Genomic DNA, 24,255 nt, shown 5'->3' on the forward strand with positions numbered 1-24,255 from the left:
TTTTTTTTTTTTTTATATCAACGGATGTTAAAAAATACAGACTTGTTTTACAAGAATAGCACCATTTTTTTTTGTTGTATTATACATTAGCACTCCTGCTGGTGATACACGGGGAGGGATGGGAGCGGGAGGGGATTTGTGATACCTGGATTTGCGAGATCCCTTTTGCAGGGAAGGGCCATCGTACCTGCCAGTTAGATTCCCACCTCCACCCGACCTAAAAAATAGGTCTTACAGGAAGAGAATAAATAAATAAGACCGTGGTTTTTTTTATTTTGCAGCCTGCCCAGACGGCGTTGGAAAGAGGCGGTGGTCCCCAACGGAAGGGCGTGAATCGAGGGGTTGTTGCAGCCATTCAGTGCAGAAGTCGTACGAGCGATTGGAAAGTACTCAGGTCCTTGGGGTGGGTTTGGGTTTTTTTTAGTTTTCTTTTATGGTATTGGGCTGGATTTAAAAAAAAAAAAAACAAACAAACAACAAACAACAACAACAACAAACACACAAATAAAACAATTCTTTTTACAAGAAGCAGACTGGGCCAATATCCACGCCAAACTCCTGATCAGCTCCACCAATGTCCATAGGTGCAATATCTACAATGGGCAGGCGCGAGGTCTTCTGCGATCGGTACTCAATGACTGTCTTGCCCCATTTGCCAGTGTGTTTCTGGGGAGAAAACGAGGAAGGATGTTATTAGATGCTCGAGCCCTCCAAATCAACAGCAACCTCATGGGTTGAACCCCAACTCATCATCTACGTCTTTCTCTCGCAGGCACCCGTGGACTTACCGTGCAACCATCCTCCAAGACGCTGTACGTGAACCTGCTGTTGCCCTCAGCTCTGATCTCTACGTCGTTGGACCCCTGGATGAGGATGGCTTTCTTCAGGTTGCCTGTCTCCTCGTCCATGTAGGCGATGCTGTTCTTGCAGTGGTAAGTGACGTTCTGGGAGCCTTCGGTGGACAGGAGACGGAGGAAGGTCATCTGGATGTTGGCAGTGTTGGGAGCCAGGTCTTCATCGCCGTAGCTAAACTGGAGGGAAGAGGTGAGACATTAAAGCCTGTGGGTGTCGCAACAACCCTATTTTCAGCCACCTTTTGAGGAGACTTCCATACTTTGTGTTCCCAGATGGCTGCAAAAATCAAAGCCCAACTGACCCAACTCCAAGCTTTCAATATAGTCCTCTAGAACAGCCAGTCCCTCGTATAACGTCCATCAACATAACCCCAAGGAAGGACATCCCAATCCTCCAACCAGACACCCAACGCCTTCCACTGCTCAACCTCCCTTCCCGCTCCCAGCGTGCGGCACCAGCCCAGGGGGACACTTACGTGGAAACCGCCATTAATGGTCTCTGCGAACCAGATGTGCTTCTTGTCTTTGGTCTTGCTGGTCCACCAGTTCTTCTTGGGGATGCTGCTGGGGTTGGGGTAGACACAGGTCTCGCCCGTCTCCATGTTACAGAAAACTTTGATGGCGTCCAAGGTGCAGCCCTGGTTCGGGTCGATCCAGTAGTCTCCTGCAGTGGGGAGGACAAATGGTGTGTGAACATGAGGTTTTGGAGGTCAGAGCAAAGAGCATCGTGGACCTCGCTGTCCTCTTGGGTGCAAGAGGCTTGGGGTAGAGAGACAGGAGGGGAGGAGGCAGGGATGGAGGCTCTTACCGCTCTTCCACTCGGGATGGCAAAGCTTGATGTCACGGCAGGTCCTGGCCGGGTTCTTCTTGGAGCCCTCGGGGCTGCGGATGCTCTCGATCTGGTTGTTGAGGGACTTGAGCGTGGCGTCCACCTCGACATCGTGCTGCCGCAGGCTGCCGGCAGCCTCGTCCGCCCGCATGTAGCGGATGGGATCGGGACCCTTCTCCGGCTGACCCAGGCCAGCAAAAGCTGACATGTCAATGCCAGTGCCGGGGGGGCCAGGAGGACCGGGGGGACCTGGGTTTCCGGGAGGACCCTACGGGAGGAAGAAGATGCCATCCTGATGGGCTGCTCTGCAAGCTGGACTCCCCTTCCCTGCCATTGACGGCATTTTTACTCACCGCAGGACCTGGTTCGCCACTTCGTCCGCGGGGGCCGGGGGGACCGATGGGGCCGGGCATGCCGTTGGAGCCGTCTTTGCCAGAGGGGCCGACGGGGCCGGGGGGACCCTAGAAGAAATCCCCAAAGGTGGGTGTCAGCTCATTGCAAGAAGGCAGGGAAGGTGCTGGGGAGCTGTTAGCTCCTGCCGTCAGCAAGCCAGGCAGGCGACCTGAGGGGCTCAAGGACAGAGATGCCTCCTTTTCCTCGCATATCCCCAGATGCCACAGGCAGGACTTACCCTGGGACCGGAGGGACCCGCAGGACCAGCAGCACCTTGGTCTCCAGAAGGACCCTGAGGAGGAAGCGAGGGTGGATGGTTACAGCTCCACATCTAACATCGAGGGATGCTCAGCCCTAGCAAAGCCTTTGCACGGCTTGGGGCTCTGCCCATGGCTGCAGCCACCCTGAAGGAGCTGCATCCAGCTCCGTGGCAAGATATGGGGGGGGCTGAGCGCTGAGGATCCCAAAAACAACACTTACGGGTGGTCCGGGAAGACCCTGCAGCCCGGTGAAGCCGCGGTGGCCCTTCAGCCCTCTCTCTCCAGCCTCTCCCGTCTCACCCTTGTCACCACGAGGCCCTTGGGGACCCTGGAAGGGGAGAAGGGGACGTGTCAGGCTTAGGGTGGCAGACCCCTGCCCAACGTGCCCCAGGACCCCGTCCATCACACGTGGGATGCCCCGACGGGCCCGGCACCACTCACCGGCATCCCTCGAGCGCCAGCAGGACCAGAGGGACCCATGGGACCTTGTGCACCCTGGGGAAAGAGAAGAGGGGAGTCAAAAGGGGCCAGGAACACGGGGTGCCAGGGGGTGCCCTGTGCCTTTGGGGGTGTCCAAACCAGCCCTGTGGGCTGCCCTGCTCGCAGCACCAGGAATTGGCAGCTGCTGGTGCCGAACGGCATCTTTAAATACTCTCAGCTGGAGCATCAGAGCCGAGTAACGACCCTTGCAAATAAATACCCTGGCAGATTTTCCCTGGTTAAGCCTCCTGGTGCTTACAGCTCCCCAGGCAGTGCTTGTGTGTAGGCAGAGCCCGAACTGGGCTCTTGGTGCTCATGAATCCTCGGGAAGATGTTCAGAGCCGCTAATGGCACTCAGGGCACCACTGAATTAGCAACAGCCACTAACGGCACCCGCCTGGCTCTCCCAATTACTCAGAGTAGCTAATTGGTACCAAGGGGCCACTGCTATTTCTTCATTTATCTGCAGTCGGGGTGATTCCCATCTCCCCTAATAAGACCTCAAACTCAACGAGCCATTTCCCTCGCCAACGTGCCGGCACTCACCGTCTCGCCTCTGTCTCCTTGTTTGCCGGTGGGACCAACGGGGCCAGGAGCGCCGGGGGCACCGGGAGCGCCGGGGGCACCTACAGGACCGGTCTCACCACGATCACCCTGTGCCGAGACAAGGGCATGGTCAGACCCATGGGATTTTTGGCTGGGATGAGAGGACATGTGGATAGGGAGCACCAGGGAAAGCGTGCGGGCAAGCTCACCTTCACGCCAGCTGCACCGTCCCTGCCCGGGGGTCCATCAGAGCCAGGGTTACCCTGGGAGAAGAAGAGGAGAAATTAAGTCTTGACCCTGGGACGGCAGGACACGTGCAAACTCCCCTTTCAAAGCAAAAACCACCGGTGAAAAGATGCCGGTGATTGCCAGGAGCTGAGTGATGGTGCAGGGCTCTCCGGCCACGGGATTGGCAATGTCCGGCACCACTGTTGGGTCTACACCGGGGTGATCCCGAGCCCGGCATGGACGGAGGCACCGTCCCGCTTCACCCCCTCCCCGTGCGCTGGGGTGCTGCCTACCTCGCGCCCAGGTTCGCCGGCAGGACCCGTCAGACCGGGGGGACCCACAGGGCCGGGGGGGCCGCGGTCGCCTGCAGAGCCGGGTGCTCCTTGTTTCCCAGGTTCGCCCTAAATGGAGGAGGGAAAAAAAAAGCTGTGATACAACGCGCGTGAGCGGGAGAGATCCCAGCGCAGCCCTTCACCCAGCTCTTGCTTCATTTTAAGGCTGCCAGACCCCTCTGCCCAAATAAGCATCGGTTATTGCCTAGCGCCGATGCCACTGGCACCGGCGGCTCCTGGTACCTTTGCAAAACCCCAAACTGCACCCGGGATTGGGGTCCCTGGGGCACTCAGGCTGCACCCCAGGGGCCGTGCAGGCTTCAAAGCACCCGCATTCACAGTGCTGAGCTTGGGAAAGCCAAGCTCGTCCGCTCCGACAGCTCTTGGGGGCGGATAATGCCACTGGTGGGCACGGAGTGGGTGGAAAGGGCTGACCCCGGGGGGGTGACGACTCACCGATGGTCCCGGCAGCCCGGGGAAGCCTCTCTCGCCACGCTGCCCAGGAAGACCGACGATGCCGCGCTGTCCTGCCAAACCTTGGGGACCGGGGGGACCGTCAGGACCCTGTGGGGAGGCAGAGGCGGGGGATCAGACCCAGTGGGGTGGTGGGACAGCACCGAATGAGCGTGGAGGGAGGTGCCCCCCAAAAAACGTACCGCGGGGCCGTCCTCGCCGGGTTCACCTTTCTCGCCAGGGGGGCCGGCGGGGCCTTGGAGGCCAGGGTCACCAGCACGGCCCGGGGGACCGGCATCACCACGAGCACCCTTGGGACCATCTTTGCCAGCAGAGCCGGGGGGACCGGGGGGGCCTGGGTTACCCTGTGGGGGGAGAAGATGGGGTTAGTGCAAATGGAGGCAGCTTTTCCTCCTTCATCGCCCGCATCCTGGCACCACCTGGGCCCCTGGGCTGGCTCCTGCCCTTGAAGACCCTCAGAAAAAACCCTTTTTATGGGCTGATGAGCTGCCTGGCATCACCCAGCAGTTATTTAGCTCAGGGACCCTCCACCGCTTGGCCCCTGTCATGGAGCAAGCAGCATCCCCCAAGCCCCTGAACCCGGTGGTGAGCAATCCCAATCCCGGCTGTTCCCAAGCAATCCCGGCTGCTCCCGAGCTATCCCAGCTGCCCCCAAGAGATCCCGGCTGCCCCCCAACTCACATTAGGGCCGGGTGGTCCCACACGGCCGGCGGCGCCGGGGAATCCAGTGGCTCCCTGGGGAAGGAAAGGAGAAAGGTGGCTCGGGTGCTGCACCGCACTCCCCCCAGCCACTCCATCCCACAGCCCACCCCCCCATACTCACAGGGGGGCCCTGAGCACCCCGGGCTCCTTTGGGACCAGTAACACCAGTTGGACCCTGGGAAGAGGAAGAAAACAGGTTAGAAAACATGCCAGGGGGGGCTGGAACATGCCTGCCAGGCGATGCCCCAGATTTCACAGGGATACAGACACCCGCGGGGTTCACCCCCCTTTTTGGGGTGCTCCGGCTGTACCCACCTGCGGGCCAGGTGCGCCAGAGGGACCTTGGGGACCGGGAGCACCGGCGTCACCCTTCTGCCCGGGCTCTCCTTGTTCGCCTTTGGCACCGGGTTGCCCGTCGGCACCCTGCAGGGAAGCGGCCGCCGTGAGTGGGTTGAGCCGATGCTGGATCCGTGCCGGGGGGAACGGGGCCAAATACTCACCGGGGGGCCAGCAAATCCGGCGGGACCAGGGGCACCGGGTTCACCGCGCTCGCCCTGTGGGTGAAAGATGGGGGTTAAAGGGGGGGGGCATGGGGGGAGCGAGGCCAGCTGTGGCAGCTGGGGGGCTGCGGGGGGATGGCACTTACAGGGGCACCACGGGCACCAGCAGCACCAGATGGACCAGGAGGGCCAGATTCACCCTGGAAAAGAAAGGATGGAGAGTTGTGGGGGGGTGGATGGCATCTCCCTCAGTCGGAAGCAGCCGAGGGGCTGCCCGCGCTCTCACCTTCTCGCCATTGGGGCCAGCGGGGCCGGGGGGGACCGATGGGACCCGTCAGACCCTAAGGAGGAGAGACAGATGAGGACAAGGCCACCACGAGCATCCCTTGCTGGCCACCCCGCTCCTGCCGCGTCCCTGTCCCACTTACGCGTGCGCCGTCCTTTCCAGGGGCTCCCTCGGGGCCCTTCTCTCCTACGTCTCCCTGCAGGGTGAGACAGAGGTGGTGTGAGCTGAGCTGAGACCTGGCGCCGCTCAGGACACCTCCGGGACCCCTCACTTACCCGGTCTCCCTTGGGACCGGCGATGCCGGCTGCTCCTCTCTCACCGGGCATTCCCTGAAGCCCTGGGGGACCCTGGGCACCATTGGGGCCGGCGGGTCCGGTTGCACCCTAAAGCAGAGCGAAGGTGCAATTATTGGGGTGCCAAGCCCCCCATGGGCAGACCACCAGCCTCACGGCGCCACCAAGCCCTGTCCCCCCTTGTCGCCCACCTTGGGTCCGTCGGTGCCCGGTGTGCCGGGGAGCCCACGAGGACCTTGCAGCCCTTGCGCACCAGGAGAGCCACGTTCACCGGGGAAGCCGCGTTCGCCCTGGGGTGGGGGGGGGACAACGTTAGGAAGAGGCCACGGTGAGGGTCACAATGTCCTTTGCATGGATGTCCCCAGGGACAGTGGGCAGAACATCCATCCTGCACTGCCCCGAAGGGACTGGGATGTACTGGGAGGAGAGGGGACGGGCTGCAGCGGAGGCTGAGCCACCAGGACTGGGGGAGCTGATGGCCCTGGATGGGGGTGGCTGGGCTCCGCCAACCCCCTCCAGCCCCCCAAAACCCCCCATGTGACAGGGAGAGGCATCCTGTCCCCCCAGCCAGGAGGACAGGTGATACTTACTCTGGGACCGACAAGACCGGGGGCACCGGCTTCTCCGGGAACACCCTGCGGTGGGGGGAAAAAGAGTTGGGGGTCAGGCCTGGGGGCTGCTGGGGGTCCTGACCCCCCCTTTGCAGCCAGGAGATGCCTGGGAAGAGGGAAAAACGGGGCCTCACCTGATCTCCGGGTTTGCCGCTCTCTCCGGGGGGACCTGGTGGCCCGGGCAGCCCCTGGGAGGGGAAAGCAGCGGCGTTAGCACGGCAGCGACAAGACCCCCGGGGACAGGGGCTCGGGGTCATCCACGAGCATGACCCCAACCCTGGCACCCCAAACCCCCCCCTCTTTTATGTGCTCACCTGGAAGCCAGAGGGACCGGGGGCTCCTTGCTCTCCTCTCTCACCCGCGGGACCCTGTGGGAAGGACGGTGGTGAAGGACCCCAAAACCTCTCGGTATTCGGGCTTCACCCACCCCAAGATTTTGGGCAAAGCCGGAATCATGGGGGGATCCCAAAATCCCAAAGCCCCAACACCACGAGGGCCAGGAAGCACGGAGGGTCCATCCCCAGCAGACCTGGGGTGGTCCTTTGCACAGATCTGGGGGGGTACAACCCCCGACCCCCCCCCATTTCAAGTGGATTTTGGCCCCGGGTGAACAAGGCTGCGACACTCACGGCAGGTCCTGGGGGGCCGGCAGCTCCCGTCTCACCGTCCTTGCCAGGAAGACCCTATGGAGGAGAAAAACCACTGCTGAGCTCCAGGCGCGATGCTGCCGACCCCACTCCACCCTCCCGGCCCCCGTGCCTCAGTTTCCCCACCCAGAGTCTGCAGGTGCCTCAGGGGATTGTGCTGCCGGAGCAACCCCAAGATGTGTTTTTGGGGGGGACAGTGAGGGAGGGAAAACAACTCACCCGCAGCCCTGGGGCACCGGGGAGGCCTTTCTCACCGGCTTTTCCAGGCTCACCCTAGAGAGAGGAGAGAGGCGACGGTGATGGGCTCCGTGCCCAGGCTGCAGCCCCGTTTTGGGTGGAAATTGGTCAATACTCACGTTAGCACCTTTGGGACCGGGGAAACCCATCACGCCAGGCTGGCCACGAGCACCCTGCGGGCCGGGGGGGCCGGGGCGACCGTCCTCGCCAGGAGCACCCTGTGGGGAGGGGGACATCAGGGAGGACCGCGCTGGACCCCGGTCCCCCACCCCACGGCAAACCCCCTGCGGAGCATCACTTACGGTTGGGCCGACTTTGCCTTGAGGACCAGCGTCACCTGGGCGGCCGGTGAGACCCTGCGGCAGAGGGAAAGAATTGGGGGGCTGCGGCAGCCGGCCCCGAGGCGGGGGGACGCCGGGCACCCCATCCTGCCCAGCTCTCAGCCGCTGCTCTGGGCCCGGGGCTCACACAGGGGACACAGGGGTCTGCCTAACCCCCGGAGCACGGTGGCTGACCCCAAAGAGCATCTTAACCCCAAAGAGCATCTTTGTTAACCCCAAACGCATCTTTACTAACCCCAAACAGTGCCTTAATTAGCACCAAGGAACATCTTTGCAAATCTCAAAGACCATCTTCACTAACCCCAGAAAGCATCTTAACCCCAAGGAGCATTTTTGCTAATCCCAAAGAACCTCTTAATTGTCACCAAGGAGTATCTTTGCTAACCCCAAATTGCATCTTCACTAACCCCAAAGGCATCTTTGCTAACCCCAAAGGCATCTTCGCTAACCCCAAAGAACACCTTAATTAGCAAAGAGCATCCTAACTAACCCCAAAGAGCATCTTAACTAACCCCAAAGAGCATTTTAACTAATCCCAAAGAATTTCTTAATTAGCACCAAAGAGCATCTTAATTAGCACCAAAGAGCAACTGAACTCAACCCCAAGAAACATCTTAAAGCCAAAGAGCATCTTGGCTAACCCCAAAAGCCCCTTAAGCAACTCCAAAAGCATCTTATCGACCCCAAAAGCACCTTATTTACCCCAAAAGCATCTTATCAGCCCCAAAAGCACCTTAACCAACCCCAAAGAGCCTCCTCGCCGACCCCAGCAGGTCCCACCAGCGTCACCACCGCCCCACGTGGTCCTGCCCCAGCCGAGCCCCCCCAGCGCAGCGGGGAGCCCCCCCCACACCCCAGGCAACCCACCCCCCCCTCCTGCTCTGCCCCCTGCGAGGGGTGCAGGATCCGACCCCCCAGCTCTTACCCTGGCTCCGGGCAGCCCGGGCTCTCCGGGGCGCCCGGGATCGCCGGTGGCTCCCTTGGGACCCGCGAGGCCGGCGGGACCGCGCTCGCCCGGAGCACCCTGTGCGGGGTGGGAGGGGGGAGAAGGAGTGAGGGGGGGGGGCTCACGGGGTGGTCACCCCTCTGGACTGCCCCCCACCCATGACCCCGATGTCCCACCTTGGGTCCAGCGAGCCCATCCTGCCCGGGGAAGCCGCGATTGCCGGGGGCACCCTATGGAGGAAGAGGAGGAGGAGGAGGAATGAAGTTGGGGGGGGGGTTTTGGGGAGCAGCATCTCACTGGGGGGTGCGGGGGGGGGCCACGCACCCTCTCTCCAGGTGGTCCCACAGGGCCGGCAGCACCAGGTTCACCGCGGGCTCCTCTCTTGCCTTCCTCGCCAGCCGGCCCGGGGGCACCTTGGGGTCCTGCGGGTCCCTGAGGAAGAGGAGGAAAAGGGGTCACAAGGAGCCTTCCTCCCCCATGGCGCACCGGGGGGGGGCCCTGCCTGCGTCCTCCCCCCACCCCCCCAATAAATCACAGACCCCAGGGGTGCCGGGCCGGAGCCCCTCGCCGGTGCCACGTGTCCCGCCGGCGCCGGGGCTCGGCGGCCACCGCGGCGGGGATCCGGCCCCACGCATTGAGGCTGGTTAATGAAGCGAGGGGGGAATGTCCCCGGTGGGGGGGGGGGACGAACACAGCGGCTATTGTTCCCCCGCGGGAGGGGGGACGCTGCCCCTCGAGGGGCCTCGTTAGGGGAAGAGGTTCGTTAGACGCTGACGAGACACTCCAGCCGTGGACAGGGAGCGAGGGGCCGCGGGATGGACCCCCAGCCGAGGTGGGGGGTGCTGGATGCGGCTCCCCCCACCCCACCCCGGACTCACCGTCTCACCCTTCGGTCCCTGTTCGCCTTTGAAGCCCGCGATGCCGGGTTCTCCCTGGGGAGCGAGAGAGCAGTGAGGGACGAGGCCGCAGCATCCCCATGGCTGTCCCCGTCCCCGGACCCTTCCCCACGACCTGGCCCCCATGCCTGTCTGTCTCCGACTTCTTGCTTGTCCCCATCTGCATCCGTGTCCCCATCCCTGTCCCCATCCCCATCCCTGTCCCCATCCTTGTCCCCATTCCCTCTCCGGTCCCCATCTTCATTCCCATCCCTCATTCCTGCTCCCATCCTTGTCCCCAAGCCCACCCTCAACGTTTTCCCTCCCCCATCCCTGTCTCCTTTCCTGTGCCCATCCTCATCCCTATCCCCAAGCCTGTCCCCACTCCTGTCTCCATCCCCTTTCCTCTCCCCCACTCCTGTCCTCATTCCTGACCCCCACCTCAACCCTATCCTTGTCCCCGTGCCTGTCCCCATCATCATCTTTGTCCCCATCCCCTTTCCTCTCCCCCACTCCTGTCCTCATTCCTGACCCCCACCTCAACCCTATCCTTGTCCCCGTGCCTGTCCCCATCATCATCTTTGTCCCCATCCCTTTCCTCATCCCCATCTCCATCCCAGTCCTTTTACCTGTCCCCAACCCCATCCCTGTCCCCATCCCATCCTCGACCCATCCCCATCCCTATCCTGTCCCCATTCCCGTACCCATTCTGTCCCTATCCCCATCCCACCCTCATCCCATCCCTGTCCCCATCCTGTCCCCGTCCCCATCCCATCCTCATCCCATTCCCATCCCCATCCTGTCCCTGTCCCCATCCCGTCCCTGTCCTCATCCTATTCTCATACCCATCCTGTCCCCGTCCCTGTCCCCGTCCCTGTCCCTGTCCTCATCCCATTCCCGACCCCATCCTGTCCCCGTCCCCATCCCATCCTCATCCTGTCCCCATCTCGTCCCCATTCCCGGTGGCCCCTTTTGGGGACCGGGACCGGGTGACCTGGGAGTGACCCGAGAGCGACTGGGGAGGGGACCCGCAAGGGGTTGGGGAATGGGGGCGTGGCCTGCGCCAGAATGGGCGGGGCGTGATGAAGAGTGGGTGGGGTGAGGTGCCGGTGGGCGGGGTGTATCGGCAGTGGGCGGGGCCAGGTGGCAGTGGGCGGGGCCAGGGCCGTGGTCCCCCTCTCGGGGGGGCTCTCGGGGGGCTCTTACCGTCTGTCCCTTGGGTCCCAGCGGGCCGGTGGCACCCTGGGGTCCGGGTGGGCCGCGGGGGCCGGGGAAGCCTGGAGCGCCAGCGATGCCCGGGGCACCCTGCGGGCAGCCGGCCACCGTCAGGGGGGGCACGGCTCGGCCCCGTGTCCCCCGACATCCCCATGTCCCCTGTGTCCTCCCGCCTCCCTCAGCGTCCCCGCCTGCATCCCCCAGTGTCCCGCATCTGCCAGCATCCCCACGGTCTCCCAGCATCTCATGTCCCACAGTGTCCCCCAGCATCACCCAGCATCCCACTGTGTCCTCCAGCATCCCCCCAGTGTCCCCCAGCACCCCCCAGTGCCCTCCAGCACCCCCCAGTGCCCTCCAGCATCCCCCCAGTGTCCCCCAGCATCCCCCCGTGTCCCCCAGCAACCCCCCAGCGTCCCTCAGCATCCCACATCCCCCAGCATCCCACAGCATCCCCGCACCCCTCAGCGTCCCTGTGTCCCACATGCATCCCACAACCCCCAGCATCCCCCAGCATCCTTGCATCCCTCCGCATCCCCATGTCCCCCAGCGTCCCCATGCCCCCCAGAATCCCATGTTCCCCAGCATCCCCCAGTACCTCCCAGTATCCCACATCCCCCAGCATCCCGCATCCTCCGATCCCCCAGCATCCTCCGATCCCCCAGCATCCTCCCGCATCCCCGTGTCCCCCATGACCCCCAGGGTCCCCATGTGTCCCCACATCCCAGCTCAGCCCTCAGCAGTCCCTCCTCCCTGCCCAGGACCAGACCCCTTCCGAGCCCCGACCCCCCCCCCAGCGGCTCAGGACACCCTGTCCCCATCCTCGTCCCCAGCCATACTCACCGCCGAGCCCTTCGCGCCGGGGATGCCATCAGTACCTGGGTTACCCTAAAAGAAGACACCGCTGAGCCTGGCTCTGCTCCCCGTGCCTCAGTTTCCCCACCGCCAAGCAGAGGATGACCCCTTGCCCCCCTCCCTGCTCGCAGGATCGGCCCCATCCCCGTGGCTTCCAGGCCAGGGGACACACGGGGACAAGCCACTGCAGGGGGGACACAGTGAGTGACACTTACGGGGGCACCGGCAGGGCCAGGAGACCCGGGGGTGCCGGATTCACCACGGGGACCCTGGGCACCCTCGGGACCTCGTGCGCCGGTGGGACCAGCTTCACCCTGGAGGGAGGAAAGACGGGGTGAGGGGGGGACAGCCGGTGCTGTGCCTCAGTTTCCCCTGCTGGGAGCAGCCCCTTCCCCCTTACCTTTGAGCCGGGGGCACCGGGGAAGCCGGGGGCTCCGGCTGGGCCGACAGGTCCCTGGGGGGCGAGAAGAGTGTGAGGGTCTGCCCGGGCTTTGGGGGGTCCCGGGGGACCCCGCTGTCCCCCACGGGGTGACACGGGGTCCAGCAGCCGAGGAAGGGGCCAAGCAGCCCTTTACTTACAGGGGGTCCAGCCGGGCCGGGGAGACCATCGTTGCCACGAGCACCCTGGGGAGAGACGGCGGCAGGAGTCACAGGGGGCACCGCGGGGGGACGGGGGACCCCCTCCCGCTGGCAACCCCCTGCCACCGGGGACCCACACTCACCGCAGCGCCGGAGGGGCCGGGACGTCCTCTCTCTCCGGGCAGCCCACGGGGACCCTGGGGGGGGACACGGCGGCAGGTCGGGCTCTGTGCTGCCCGGCCCAGGGCTGGGGAGGGGGGTGGGCAACACCCCTCCCCCCCCCCGTGCCTCAGTTTCCCCCTTTCCCAGCCCAAAGACTCACCATGGGGCCAGGGGAGCCGTTCTCACCAGGTGAGCCGGATTCGCCCTGCAGGGAAGGGCAAAGGGTGAGCCCTGGAGAGCAGCACCCCACCGGCCCCGACGCCACGGGGATGGTCACCCCACCGGCCCCGACGCCACGGGGATGGTCACCCCACTGGCCCCGACGCCACGGGGATGGTCACCCCACCAGCCCCAACACCATGGGGACAGTCGCCCCACCAGACCTGACGCCATGGGGACGGTCACTTCACCAGCCCCAACACCATGGTGACAGGTGCCCCACTAGCCATGATGCCACAGGGATGGTCGCCCCACCAGCCCTGACGCCATGGGGACGGTCGCCCCACCAGCCCTGATGCCACGGGGACGGTCGCCCCACCAGCCCTGACGCCATGGGGACAGTCGCCCCACCAGCCCTGATGCCACGGGGACGGTCGCCCCACCAGCCTAGACGCCACGGGGATGGTCACTCCACCAGCCCTGATGCCATGGGGACGGTCGCCCCACCAGCCTAGACGCCACGGGGACGGTCACCCCACCAGCCCTGATGCCACGGGGATGGTCGCCCCACCAGCCCTGACGCCATGGGGACGGTCACCCCACCAGCCCTGACGCCACGGGGATGGTCGCCCAACACTGACCTTGGCTCCAGGAGCCCCTGCCTCTCCTTTGGCACCGTCCAATCCAGGGTAGCCCTGGGGACAAAGAGATGGGGGGGGGGGGGTGTCACCCTCTGTGCCACTGGGTGACGGGGACACTGGGGGGGACGGCGGGGGGGGACACACTTACCCGGTGGCCTTTCACTCCAGGGAGACCGGGCGTCCCAGGGAAGCCACGAGCACCCTGCAAGCGAGCAGAGAGAATGCGGGTTGGGGGCAAAGGAGGGACACGGGGGTCTCCATCCCGGGGGTGGGCCAGATCCAGACTGGTGCTGCCTTACCTGGGGGCCAGGGGGGCCACGCTCGCCAGATTTGCCGGGTTTTCCTGTTTCACCCTGCAGGAAAATGAGATTCGGGGGGGGAGGGGGTCGGGGAAATAAAATCACCCTTTGGCCTCTGGCTGGGGCTACTACTGCAACGAGCTGCCCGTTCTCAGCCAGGGATTGCCTGGAGCGGCAAAGGACTCACGTCATCACCGGGTTTCCCAGGAGGTCCCGGTGGTCCCCGGGGACCCATCGGACCCTAAAGGGGACAGAGAGGCAGCGAGTGAGTGGGAGCTTGTGGGTGGCATGTCGCTGAGCCGGGGGGGCGAGGGGGGGGGGACACTCACAGCAGCGCCGGGCTCGCCGGGCTCGCCGGGGTTGCCTTGAAATCCTTGGGGACCCTGGAAGGGAGACGGTGGCATCAGCAGGGTGGCAGGGTGCTCACCCAGAGACCCCCGAGCCTGGTGGGGGGGGTTGTACTTACAGGAGCGCCGGAGGGTCCGGGGGGGCCACGGGGTCCCATGGGGCCCTGGGGGGAGAGAGACAACAGTGTCATGGTTGGGGGGGGAGGCGAGGTGGCCGCCCCCCCCCCATCACCTGCCCAAGCAGGGCTGTCCTCCCAAAATGGGGACAGTCCCCACAGTCAGTGACACGGGGTCCCCCGTGTCCCAAGACGAGACACCGTGTCCCCCTGGGGTGCGTAGGGGTCTTGGGGGGGGTCCCTGGACCCGGGGGGGGGGCCCCTTACCATGGGTCCCTGCATGACGCCCAGCTGCGCGCCTCCAGCCTTCTCGTCGAAGCCGCCTGCCATCTGAGCTGCGAAGTTCTGCAACGGGAAGGGGGCTGAGCATGCCGGCTGATCCAAAACCCCCTCGTTTCACCCCAAAAAAACCCACAGATAGATACTCACCCCACCAAGGCCGGGGGGGCCGGGAGGTCCAGGGGGGCCAGGGGGGCCAGGATTTCCAGGGGTGCCGGGTTCTCCATCCCTGCCCCGGGGGCCGGGAGCACCCTGTGGGAGGGAGAAAAAGGGGGTTCATCCATGTGGCGAGCGTGACCGTTCTCTGCAGCACCCCACCAGTGCTGGCGGGGGGGGCTTTGCTGGGGGTGGTGGGGCACGCTCTCACCTTTTCCCCCTTCTCGCCACGGTCCCCTCGTTGTCCCTGCTCACCTGCCGGGCCCTGCGAGAGGAGGCGGGGGGGTGTCAACTCTTCCCCGTGCCCCCCCCCATCCCCCCAACCCCCTCCCACAAATATTCCAGCAATGCGCCGGGAGAAACGCGCTCCCACCTGCGGTCCCGGAGGCCCTCGGGGTCCTACGACCTGTGGAGGGGGGGGAAACACAAGGGTGGGGTGAGACGGGTGCAGGGGGGGACCCCCTCCAGACCACCCCGCAACGGCAGGGACCCCCGTTTTGGGGGTCCCCCAGCGCCCGCCCTACACTTACATCTTTAATGTCACCGGGTTCGCCCTTCTGCCCCTGCAAGGCAAAGCATGGGGTGAGACAAGGGGGGGCACCCCCAGACCCCCCCCCCCCAGATTTCTCCCCCCTCCCAGGTGACACCCCCCCCCGGAGGTAATGAACCCCCCCAGGAGGTGACAAACCCCCCCCCGGGAGGTGACAGCCCCAGAGCCCCTCGCCCCATGCAGATGCCGTGGGGTCCTGCCTTGAGCCCCCCCCAGTTTTGAGGGAAAACCCCAGGAAATTGGGACCACAGGGTGGGGGACACACACACCAGCCTCACCTTGGGGCCAGGTTGCCCTGTTGGAAAAAAATAAAGAAATAGAGAAATTAGAGTGGGATGGGATGGTGGGGGGGGGAACATGAGGTGCCTCCATCCCCAGCCCGGGGGGTGGTGATGCTCCTGGGGGGGCTGTGGGGCCAAACCGGGGGGCACAGGAGCGCGGGGGCTCCCCCGAAGCAAGGCGGCGGGGGGATGAAGCAGGGTTCAGCATGCGGGAGCGGGGCCGCACGGTTTTGGGGGGGGCAGCTGGGTGGGTGCTCAACCCTTCACCACCCCCCCCCGAGGGGGCAGGGAAGGATTAAAAAAGGCAACTTTGGGGGTTTGGGGTCACGGCCCTTCCTGGGGGCGGGGGGGCAGAGCTGTTCAATCATTCTGGGTGAATTATCACAGTTTTAGGGATGGAAACCCCATTTGAATGTCCCTTTTGCCGCGATGCCTTGGGTGGGGGTCCATGGCCATGGTCCCCCCCAAGCATCAACCCCTGCACCCCAAACCCATCTGCTTTCAATGGCTTTTATAAAAAAAACCACCCCCAAGCCCTCCAGGCTTTGAAGCCAGCTGCCATTTGGGGTAAAAAAAAAAAAAAGGATTTTTCCACCCTGGGATGATTTTTTTTTTTTTTTTACCCCTCTGGAGGGACCAAGCTGCCTTTTCCCTGGGGGTCCCCATGGATGTTTCCCCCCCACAAGCCCATCCATGGCCGAGTAATTTATTTATTAATGAAAGGAGGGGAATAAATAAATTACAACCGCTGGGTTGGTCAGTGGGACATATGGGGCAGCACTCTCCGAAGGGTATTTCGGGGCTGGGACAATCCCGCAGCTCCTCGCAGATGATCTCGTCGCAGAGGACGGTCCCCGTGTCGCACACGCAGATACGGCACGGCTCCGGCTTCCATACGTCCTTATCGCTATAGCTCTGCCCGTCCTGCAGGCAGCTGCCTGCTTCGGCTGTGGGGAGAAGGGCAGGTGGGGGGGGATACGGCAGGGAGATGGGGATGGCATCACACCCCCCCCCCGAGAGGGGGTTGAGGGTGGCAGGGGACTGCAGTCACCCATGATGGTGGCGGTGGCACTGCCACCGTAGTCCATTATGGGATGATATACCCCCCCCCCACCAAACCCCATGTAGTTTGGGGGGGAGGAGGAGGAGGAGCAAAGCCCCCCCAGGGTTCCCGGAGCAGCAGAGTGGTGGCTCAGCGAGGGGTTTCCAGCCTGAAGCAGGGGGTCCATCCATCCATCCTTCCCCCCCAGGACCCCGACGGCACTCAGTGTCCCCCTGTCTTGGGGGCACTCAGTGTGTCCCCGCAGCCCCTGCACCTCGGGTGGGATGTGGACAGCGTCTCCAGTGTCCCCAGGGTCTCGGGGCAGGGGGGCCCTGGTGTCCCCAGGGTCTCGGGGGGGGCTCTGGTGTCCCCAGGCTGCACCCCTGGGTTCCCCAGGGTGCCTGGGATGTGTCTCAGTGTCCCCAGGAGGTACCCCAGGGTCCCCAGGAGTGCCCAGGTGTCCCCAGGCTGCACCCCAGGGTCTCCGGAGGTGCCCCGGGGTCCCTGGGAAGTGTCCTGGTGTCCCCAGGAGGTTCCCCAAGGCGGTCAGGAGGTGCCCCAGGGTCCCCAGGAGGTGCCCCAGTATCCCTGGGATGTGACCCGGTATCCCTGGGATGTGCCCTGGTGTCCCCAGGGACCTTGGGATGTGCTGCGGTGGCCCCAGGAGGTGTCCCCAGTGTCGCCGGAACGTGCCCCAGGGTCCCCAGGATGTGACCCAGGATCCCCAAGAGATGCCCTGGTGTCCCCAGGGTCCCCAGGTTGTTCCCCAGTGTCCTCAGGCCAGTCCACAGGGTCCCCAGGACGTACCCCAGGGCTGGACCTCAGTGTCTCCAGGCTGTACCCCACCCCGTCCCCAGCTGCGCCCCGTGTCCCTAACTGGACCCCTTGTCTCAGGCTGGACCCTGCTGTCCCCAGGCTGCCCCCATGTCCCTGTGCTGTTCCCCGCTATCCCAGGGGGTACCCCATGTCCCCAGGCTGTCCCCCACTATCCCCCAACAGTACCCCAGTGTCCCTGCCGTGCCCCCTGCCCCAGCCCATCTCCTACACCCCAGGCTGTCCTGTCCCCCACTGTCCCCACACTGTAACCTGCTGTCCCATCTGTACCCCATGGTCCTCATGCTGTGTCCCCCAACCCATCCCAGGCTGTCCCCCCGTGTCCCAGGTTGTCCCCTCAGTGTCCCACACTGCCCCTCTCCCTCCCAGGCTGTCCTCCCCACGGTCCTTAAACTTTCCCCATCCATCCCACACTGTCCCCCAGTGTCCCATGCTGTCCCCCAGTGTTCCCACAGTGTCCCCCACTCTCCTTATGCTGTCTCCCAGTGTCCCATGCTGCCCCCCAATGTCCCCACGCTGTCCCCCACTCTCCTCGTGCTGCCTCCCAGTGTCCCATGCTGTCCCCCAGTGTCCCCCAGTGTTCCTATGCTGTCCCCCACTCTCCTCGTGCTGTGTCCCATGCTGTCCCCCAGTGTCCCCACACTGTTCCATGCTGTCTCCCAGTGTCCCCCAGTGTTCCTATGCTGTCCCCCACTCTCCTTGTGCTGTCTCCCAGTGTCCCATGCTGTCCCTCAGTGTCCCCACGGTGCCCCCCACTCTCCTTGTGCTGTTCCCCAGTGTCCCATGCTGTCCCCCAGTGTCCCCCAGTGTTCCTACGCTGTCCCCCACTCTCCTTGTGCTGTCTCCCAGTGTCCCCCAGTGTCCCCACGGTGCCCCCCACTCTCCTCGTGCTGTTCCCCAGTGTCCCCACGCTGTCCCCCAGTGTCCCCCAGTGTTCCTAGGCTGTCCCCCACTCTCCTCATGCTGTTCCCCAGTGTCCCCACGCTGTCCCCCAGTGTCCCCCAGTGTTCCTAGGCTGTCCCCCACTCTCCTGGTGCTGTTCCCCAGTGTCCCCACGCTGTCCCCCCCCCCCGTCCCACGCCGTCCCCCGGTGCGTCCCCCCCACCCCAGCCTGTCCCCCCCCCCCACTACCCTAAAACTTTCCCCCTCCAGCTCCCCCACCCCACCCCACGCTGTCCCCCTCGCTGCCACGCTGTCCCCCGTGTCCCACGCTGTGTCCCCCCCCCCACTCCCCCCAATATCCCGGAGCTCCGCTCGAAGGGGGTCGTCGGTCGGGACCGGGGGCGGCGGGGGGTCGGTACTCACGGAGGTCTCGGTCCTGCGCGGCGACGGCGGCGAGGAAGAGGATGGCGAGGCCGGCGGCGAGGCGGAGCGGGCGGCGGCCGGGCATGGCGAGGTGGCGGAGCCCCTCACCGTGCGTCGGGCCGAGCAGTGCCCGCACCGCCCCGCCGCCGCGTATATGTCCCGGCGCGGCCCCCCGGGCCGTGTAACCCGAGCCGGGCCGGCCCCCCCGGCCCTCCTCCGGGACGGCACCGGCGGCCAGGGAGGGAGGGAGGGAGCGGGGAGGGAGGGACGGGGGGAACGGGGGGGGGGAACGGGGCTGTGTGTGTGAGAGACCCCCCCCCCCCCACGCCAGCACATCCCGGGAGTCCCGGGGGTGAGACACCCCCCCCCCCCCCCCCATTCCATCCCATCCCGGGGTCGCAGGGGGGCTGGACCCCCCCACAACTTCTCATCCCATCCCGGGGGTCTCGGGGGGCTGAGACCCCACCACCACCTTCTTCTCATCCCATCCCGGGGGTCGCAGGGGGGCTGGACCCCCCCCACAACTTCTCATCCCATCCCGGGGGTCGCAGGGGGGGCTGGACCCCCCCACAACTTCTCATCCCATCCCGGGGGTCTCGGGGGGCTGGACCCCCCCACAACTTCTCATCCCATCCCGGGGGTCTCGGGGGGCTGAGACCCCACCACCACCTTCTTCTCATCCCATCCCGGGGGTCGCAGGGGGGCTGGACCCCCCCCACAACTTCTCATCCCATCCCGGGGGTCTCAGGGGGCTGAGACCCCACCACCACCTTCTCATCCCATCCCGGGGGTCGCAGAGGGGCTGAGACCCCCCCCCCATCTCATCCCATCCCAGGGGACCCGGCGGGTGGAGATGCCCTCCCCTTTCCAAACCATCCTGGGGGGGCCCGGACAGCTGAGAACCCCCCCCCCCCCAGCCCACCCCAGGGAGCTGACACCCCCACACCCTCTCCCCCCCCTCCCCCAGTCCCATGCCGAGGGTCCCAGGGAGACTGAGACCCCCCCCCATCCCGGGGGTCCTGGAGAGGCTGAACCCCCCCATACACACACAGGGGTGCCAAGCCCACTCCCTGCCCCAAATCCCCCTCCCCTTCCTGGCCCCCCCCAGTCCAAGCTCCAACCCCTACCCAGCTCCCCACAACCCCCCATCTCTGTCCCGACCCCCCCCCCAGTCCTTTTGCCCCCCCATTTCTGCTTGATTCATAGCAGAAACAGGGGGGACACAAGCTAACCCCCCCCCAGTGCAGCGTAGCTCCCCCCATCATTGCCTGGAACTGGGCCCAGGACCATCATCCCCCCCCCAAAATGGAGGGTGCAAGGGGGGGGCAGGACCCAGCCTGACCCCTTCAAAGCCCCCTTCCCCCCCCCCAGCTTCCCCCCACCCAAGGGAAGGGGTTCAGGAGGATGGAGGGGTCCCTGCACCCGGAGGCAGCAGTGGGGGGGGCCACAGTGGAGGCTTTGCAGTGAGGCTGGGGGGGCGACACACACACACACACATTTCCAAGCCCAGAGCTGAGCTCCAAAGCGGGGGGCTTGGCCCCCCCGCCACGTGCGCACCCCAGCTCTGCCTGGCCCCAGTGCTGGGTGTGGGGGCCTGGGGATGGGCAAAAAGTGGCCTCCCCTGGCCGGTGACATCTGGGGTCCAGAGAAAATGGGGGGGGGGCACACATCCCACCCCTGGGCCACCCCCCAAATGGGGAGGGTGCTGGGTGCAGTCAGGTGATGGTGGGGGCCTGCCCTGGCATTTAAAAGGGCTTTGGGGCTCCCCCCAGCAGCTCCAGCTGCCGAGTCCAGGCCCTGCCAGACCCCCCCATGCTCCCCACCCAGCAGCTGAAATTGGGGGGGGGTCCCCAAAAAGGGGTCCCGATCCACCTCCCTTCCACCCATCTCTCACAAACACCCCATGAAAATAAATGGGGGGGGGGGCTTTGCAGGTGGGTTTGATGTTGGGGTTCACAGATCTGGGGGTCAATGCTTGGGGGGGGGGGGGGCTTTGGGGGGGGGGGCTGGGGATGGGCATGGGGTAGTGGGTGCTGCCCCTGGTTGGGAAGGGGATGGGATGGGGAAGGATAGAGCTGGGAAGGACAGGACCGGGGAAGGATGAACCCAGGGGAGGGATGGAGCTGGGGAGGGACAGGGATGGATGGACAGACGGATGGATGGACAGACGGATGGATGGATGGATGGATGGATGGATGGATGGATGGACGGACACAGGGCGGGATGGACCTGGGGAAGGCTGGAGCTGGGGATGGCCAGTGCTGGAGGGTCGGCACGCAGCCATCGGCGAGCCAGCCCCTCGCTCCGCAGCCACAGGGCATCTCTGCTGCAGCTGACCCCCCCCCCAGATCCTCCCCAGCCCCCCAGAGCCTCCCCAGCCCCCCAGAGCCTCCCCAGCCTCCCCGCTGCCCCGGAGCCTCCCGGGAGGCCGCCGCGGACAAAGCCCGTGTGTTACCGGTGCTGCCGCGGGGCACCGGCAAACTCGGCCAAAAATAACTCCCCGGGCTGTTGCTGGGACGGCGGCAGCTCCAGCTGAACCACCCCCCCCCCGCCAAAGGGAGTAAACCTGCCTCCCCCAAATCTGCTTTGCACCCCTCTTCCACCTCTGCACCCCCAAAATGCTCCGCAGGTGATGGGTGACCCCCCCCCCCAATTATTATTTCCTCCATGCTCCTGCTCCGCTCCGTGAATCCTCCTGGTGCCTCAGTTTCCCCAGCTGGTAAAGGGGAGCAAAGCCCGTTCACTGCCGCATCTTGGGGGGGGGGGTTGTGGGGGGGTCCCACCGCCGAGCAGGTGGAGGAGCCCGTGCTCGGCCCTTGGCGGCGGCCGGCTCTGGCTGGGGATCACACCCGGGAGCGGGGCCAGGACCTGGCTCCGGCCGCCGCTTTCCACTGGAAAACGGGGCTGGGAGTAAATAACAACGCGATGGCTGCCCCCCCCCCCCCCTCCCCACCCCAGCCCTCTCCACCACCGTCACCGGCAGCTCCCCGGCACAGCAGAGCCCGGCGGAGGAGGGTGACGGATGGAGCATCCCTCCGTGCCCCGACTCCGGGTGAGGGGCACATTCCCCCAGGTCTCTGTCACCCCCCCCCCCCGAAAAGCACCCAAAGGGGCCGGGGCTCCGCATGGTTCCCACCGTCACCGGCAGCCGCCAGATCTCCCGGCACGGACGGGTGTCGAGGCATCGGCCGGCTGGGGCAGGTGGCCCAAAATTGGGATATTTTTTTTTTTTTTTTTTAACCCAAACCTCATCGCGTAGCCCTGATCCCCTCCCCCAAAAAAATCCCAACCCGATCCTTTTGGGTTTTGTCCCCCCTTTTCCAAATCCCGTCCCTGGGCACTTTCCCGGTTTTCCCCGATTCGGGCTCTGGAAAGGCGATCAGGGAATCGCAGGGAAACATCCAAGTCAGCTCAGGAATTCACCGTGGCGGGAGTGGAAGGAATGAGAGCGCCCGGCCTTAACTCTGCCCGCCCCGGGGGCTCTGCCGCCACCGTCACCATCGTCACCATCGTCACCGTCACCATCAGTCACCGTCACCATCGTCACCGGCATCGCCACCGCAAGGCCTGGGATGCCGTCAGGTGGGGATGTCCCTCCCCTGATGGTGCTACCCAAAAGGGATGTCCCCACCCTGGGGCTTTATCCCCACCCTGGGGGTTTGTCCCCATCCTGGGGGTTTGTCCCCAACCTGATGCCACCCACCTGGGCAAATGTCCCCAACTTGATGGTGGGTGCTGGGGACACTGTCCCTGCGCTGATGCCACCAGCCAGGACATTGTCCCCATCCGCTCTCCCTATCCTGGGGGACTGTCCCCACCTTGGTGCCACCAGCAAGGACAAATGTCCCCACCTTGATGCCACCAGCTAAGGACACTGTCCATACCTGATGCCACCAGCCAGGGCACAGGTCCCCACCCTGATGCCACTGGCCAGAAGCATCACCCATCCCCATTCCACCGGCATCACTTGGATTTGGGACCAAACTATTTCCAGGTGAACAAAGCCTCCTCCATCCCCCCACCCCGCATGCAGACTTTTACCTAAAACCCCCCCAAATCCCCTCACCCCACTTGGAACCCCCCAAACAGCTGCTTCTCCCCCTACCCAAAACCCCCCCCCAATTTTGCTTTTAATTTTTCAAACAAGAATTTGGGGCTTAAAACCACCCAGGGAGGGGATGGGGAAATGCAGACACCAGGCCCTGTTTTGCCCCATTTCAGCCCCATTTCTCCCCATTTTTTTGAGATCCCCCAAAATACCCTCAATCCCATAAAAATAGCCTCAAAACAGAGGGACTTCCTCGCCCGCCAGCCCCGACACCCACTCGGCTGTTTGCTTTACGGGGCAGGCAGGGATGACACCCCCCCCCCCCCCTTATTTTTTTCTTTAAAAAGAGTGTTTTTCAGTAAAAGGGGAAAAAAATTAAAAATGCCATTTTTTGATGCTGGCACCTCCCATTAACCTCAGACCTTCCCCCAAATATTTCCCCTGGCCGGCATGGGAACGGGGAGCAGAAAGGAGCTTTGTCCCCCCTGGCTGCGGCTGCGTGGCCAGAAAAAGGACTTTTTTTTTTTTTTTTTCTCTTCCTCACTTGTTGCTATTTAATTTTATATTTTAATAATATATATTTATTATATAATTTATATATCAGGGTGGGTGCAGCAGGGCGGGGGGGGGGCGATGCTCAGCTCCTCTAAAAACAGAGTTTGAGCCCCAAGCTGGTTTGCGGGGGCGGGGGGGGGCAACATCCCACCAGCGGCCCTATTTTGGGTGAATTTGCTCCCAAAAAAGCTGGGTTTGGGGACACCCAGGACCCCCCAACGTGACCCCCCACAAGCTCCCAGCCACCTTTAGGCTCAACAAACACCCAGGACCCCCCCTCCTCCCAGGATCCCCAATTCACTCCCATTCCCTTCTCCAGCTGGGAATCCACCCCCAGCTCCGTTCCCAGCTGATCCGGATTCACTCAAAGCTCCAAAAAAGGCCTTTTCCCCCCCATTTTTTTTTTGGGGGGGGGGGGGGGTGTTAGCACACACAGCCCCTTTGTCCACTGTCGTCCCCCCCCCCCCCCAAGGGGCTCTTCTGCCCTCGGCCCCCGATGGAAAGGTGGGCAGGGGGCCCCGGGGAAGGAGGGGGGGGGGGAGACGCCGGCATTTTTGTGAGATGATGTCAAATAATTCGCCCTCGTTCAGGCCCCCCGAACCCGGCCTCTTCCTCCTCCTCCTCCTCCTCCTCGCCGAGGTCGGGATGAAAAGGCGACTCTTTGGGGAAGGTAGAGCCGCACAAAGAGCCCCTTTGAGCTCGGAGCCGCCTCGGGGAGGGGGGTTTGAGGGCGATCCTGGTGATTTGGGGTTGGTTTTTTGGGGTTTTTTTTTGGGGAGGGGGATTCACACCTTCGTGCCCCACATCTGGGGAAGGGCTGGGGGTGGGAGGCAGCGTTAAATCTGGGGGTCCGGCGCGTTCCGCCTAAGGGGAAGCTGCGCCCTAAAAATGGGGAGGTTTGCCCCAAGGTTTGGGAGGAGCACCCCAAATTGGAGCCCTTCAGCTCCCTCTTTTAGGAGGCATCAGCCCCCCCCCCCCCCCCAAAAAATGTTTGGAGCAGC

The 24,255-nt window shown here is 64.2% G+C and overlaps 1 protein-coding gene across 1 annotated transcript; it reads right to left on the reverse strand.

Annotated features, from left to right (window-relative positions):
• Nucleotides 1-278: 278 nt before the first annotated feature.
• Nucleotides 279-18,799, reverse strand: COL2A1 (collagen type II alpha 1 chain). Its single transcript, XM_030036890.2, is given in 55 exon segments — nt 279-666; nt 789-1,031; nt 1,331-1,518; nt 1,663-1,951; nt 2,037-2,144; nt 2,315-2,368; nt 2,557-2,664; nt 2,778-2,831; nt 3,363-3,470; nt 3,572-3,625; nt 3,884-3,991; nt 4,379-4,486; nt 4,579-4,740; nt 5,078-5,131; nt 5,220-5,273; nt 5,414-5,521; nt 5,599-5,652; nt 5,745-5,798; nt 5,885-5,917; nt 5,919-5,939; nt 6,027-6,080; nt 6,160-6,267; nt 6,369-6,467; nt 6,768-6,812; nt 6,923-6,976; nt 7,103-7,156; nt 7,418-7,471; nt 7,655-7,708; nt 7,792-7,890; nt 7,975-8,028; nt 8,939-9,037; nt 9,136-9,189; nt 9,284-9,391; nt 9,838-9,891; nt 11,041-11,139; nt 11,890-11,934; nt 12,117-12,215; nt 12,302-12,355; nt 12,481-12,525; nt 12,624-12,677; nt 12,803-12,847; nt 13,443-13,496; nt 13,591-13,644; nt 13,742-13,795; nt 13,929-13,982; nt 14,071-14,124; nt 14,208-14,252; nt 14,472-14,549; nt 14,634-14,735; nt 14,851-14,904; nt 15,013-15,045; nt 15,170-15,202; nt 15,468-15,484; nt 16,217-16,417; nt 18,652-18,799. Coding segments are annotated over 55 exon segments (4,458 nt in total). The 5' UTR covers nt 18,737-18,799; the 3' UTR covers nt 279-519.
• Between the last annotated feature and the right edge of the window lie 5,456 nt (nt 18,800-24,255).

The sequence above is a fragment of the Aquila chrysaetos genome, chromosome 15 (genome assembly GCF_900496995.4).
Source record: "Aquila chrysaetos chrysaetos chromosome 15, bAquChr1.4, whole genome shotgun sequence".
NCBI classification, from domain to species: Eukaryota; Metazoa; Chordata; class Aves; order Accipitriformes; family Accipitridae; genus Aquila; species Aquila chrysaetos.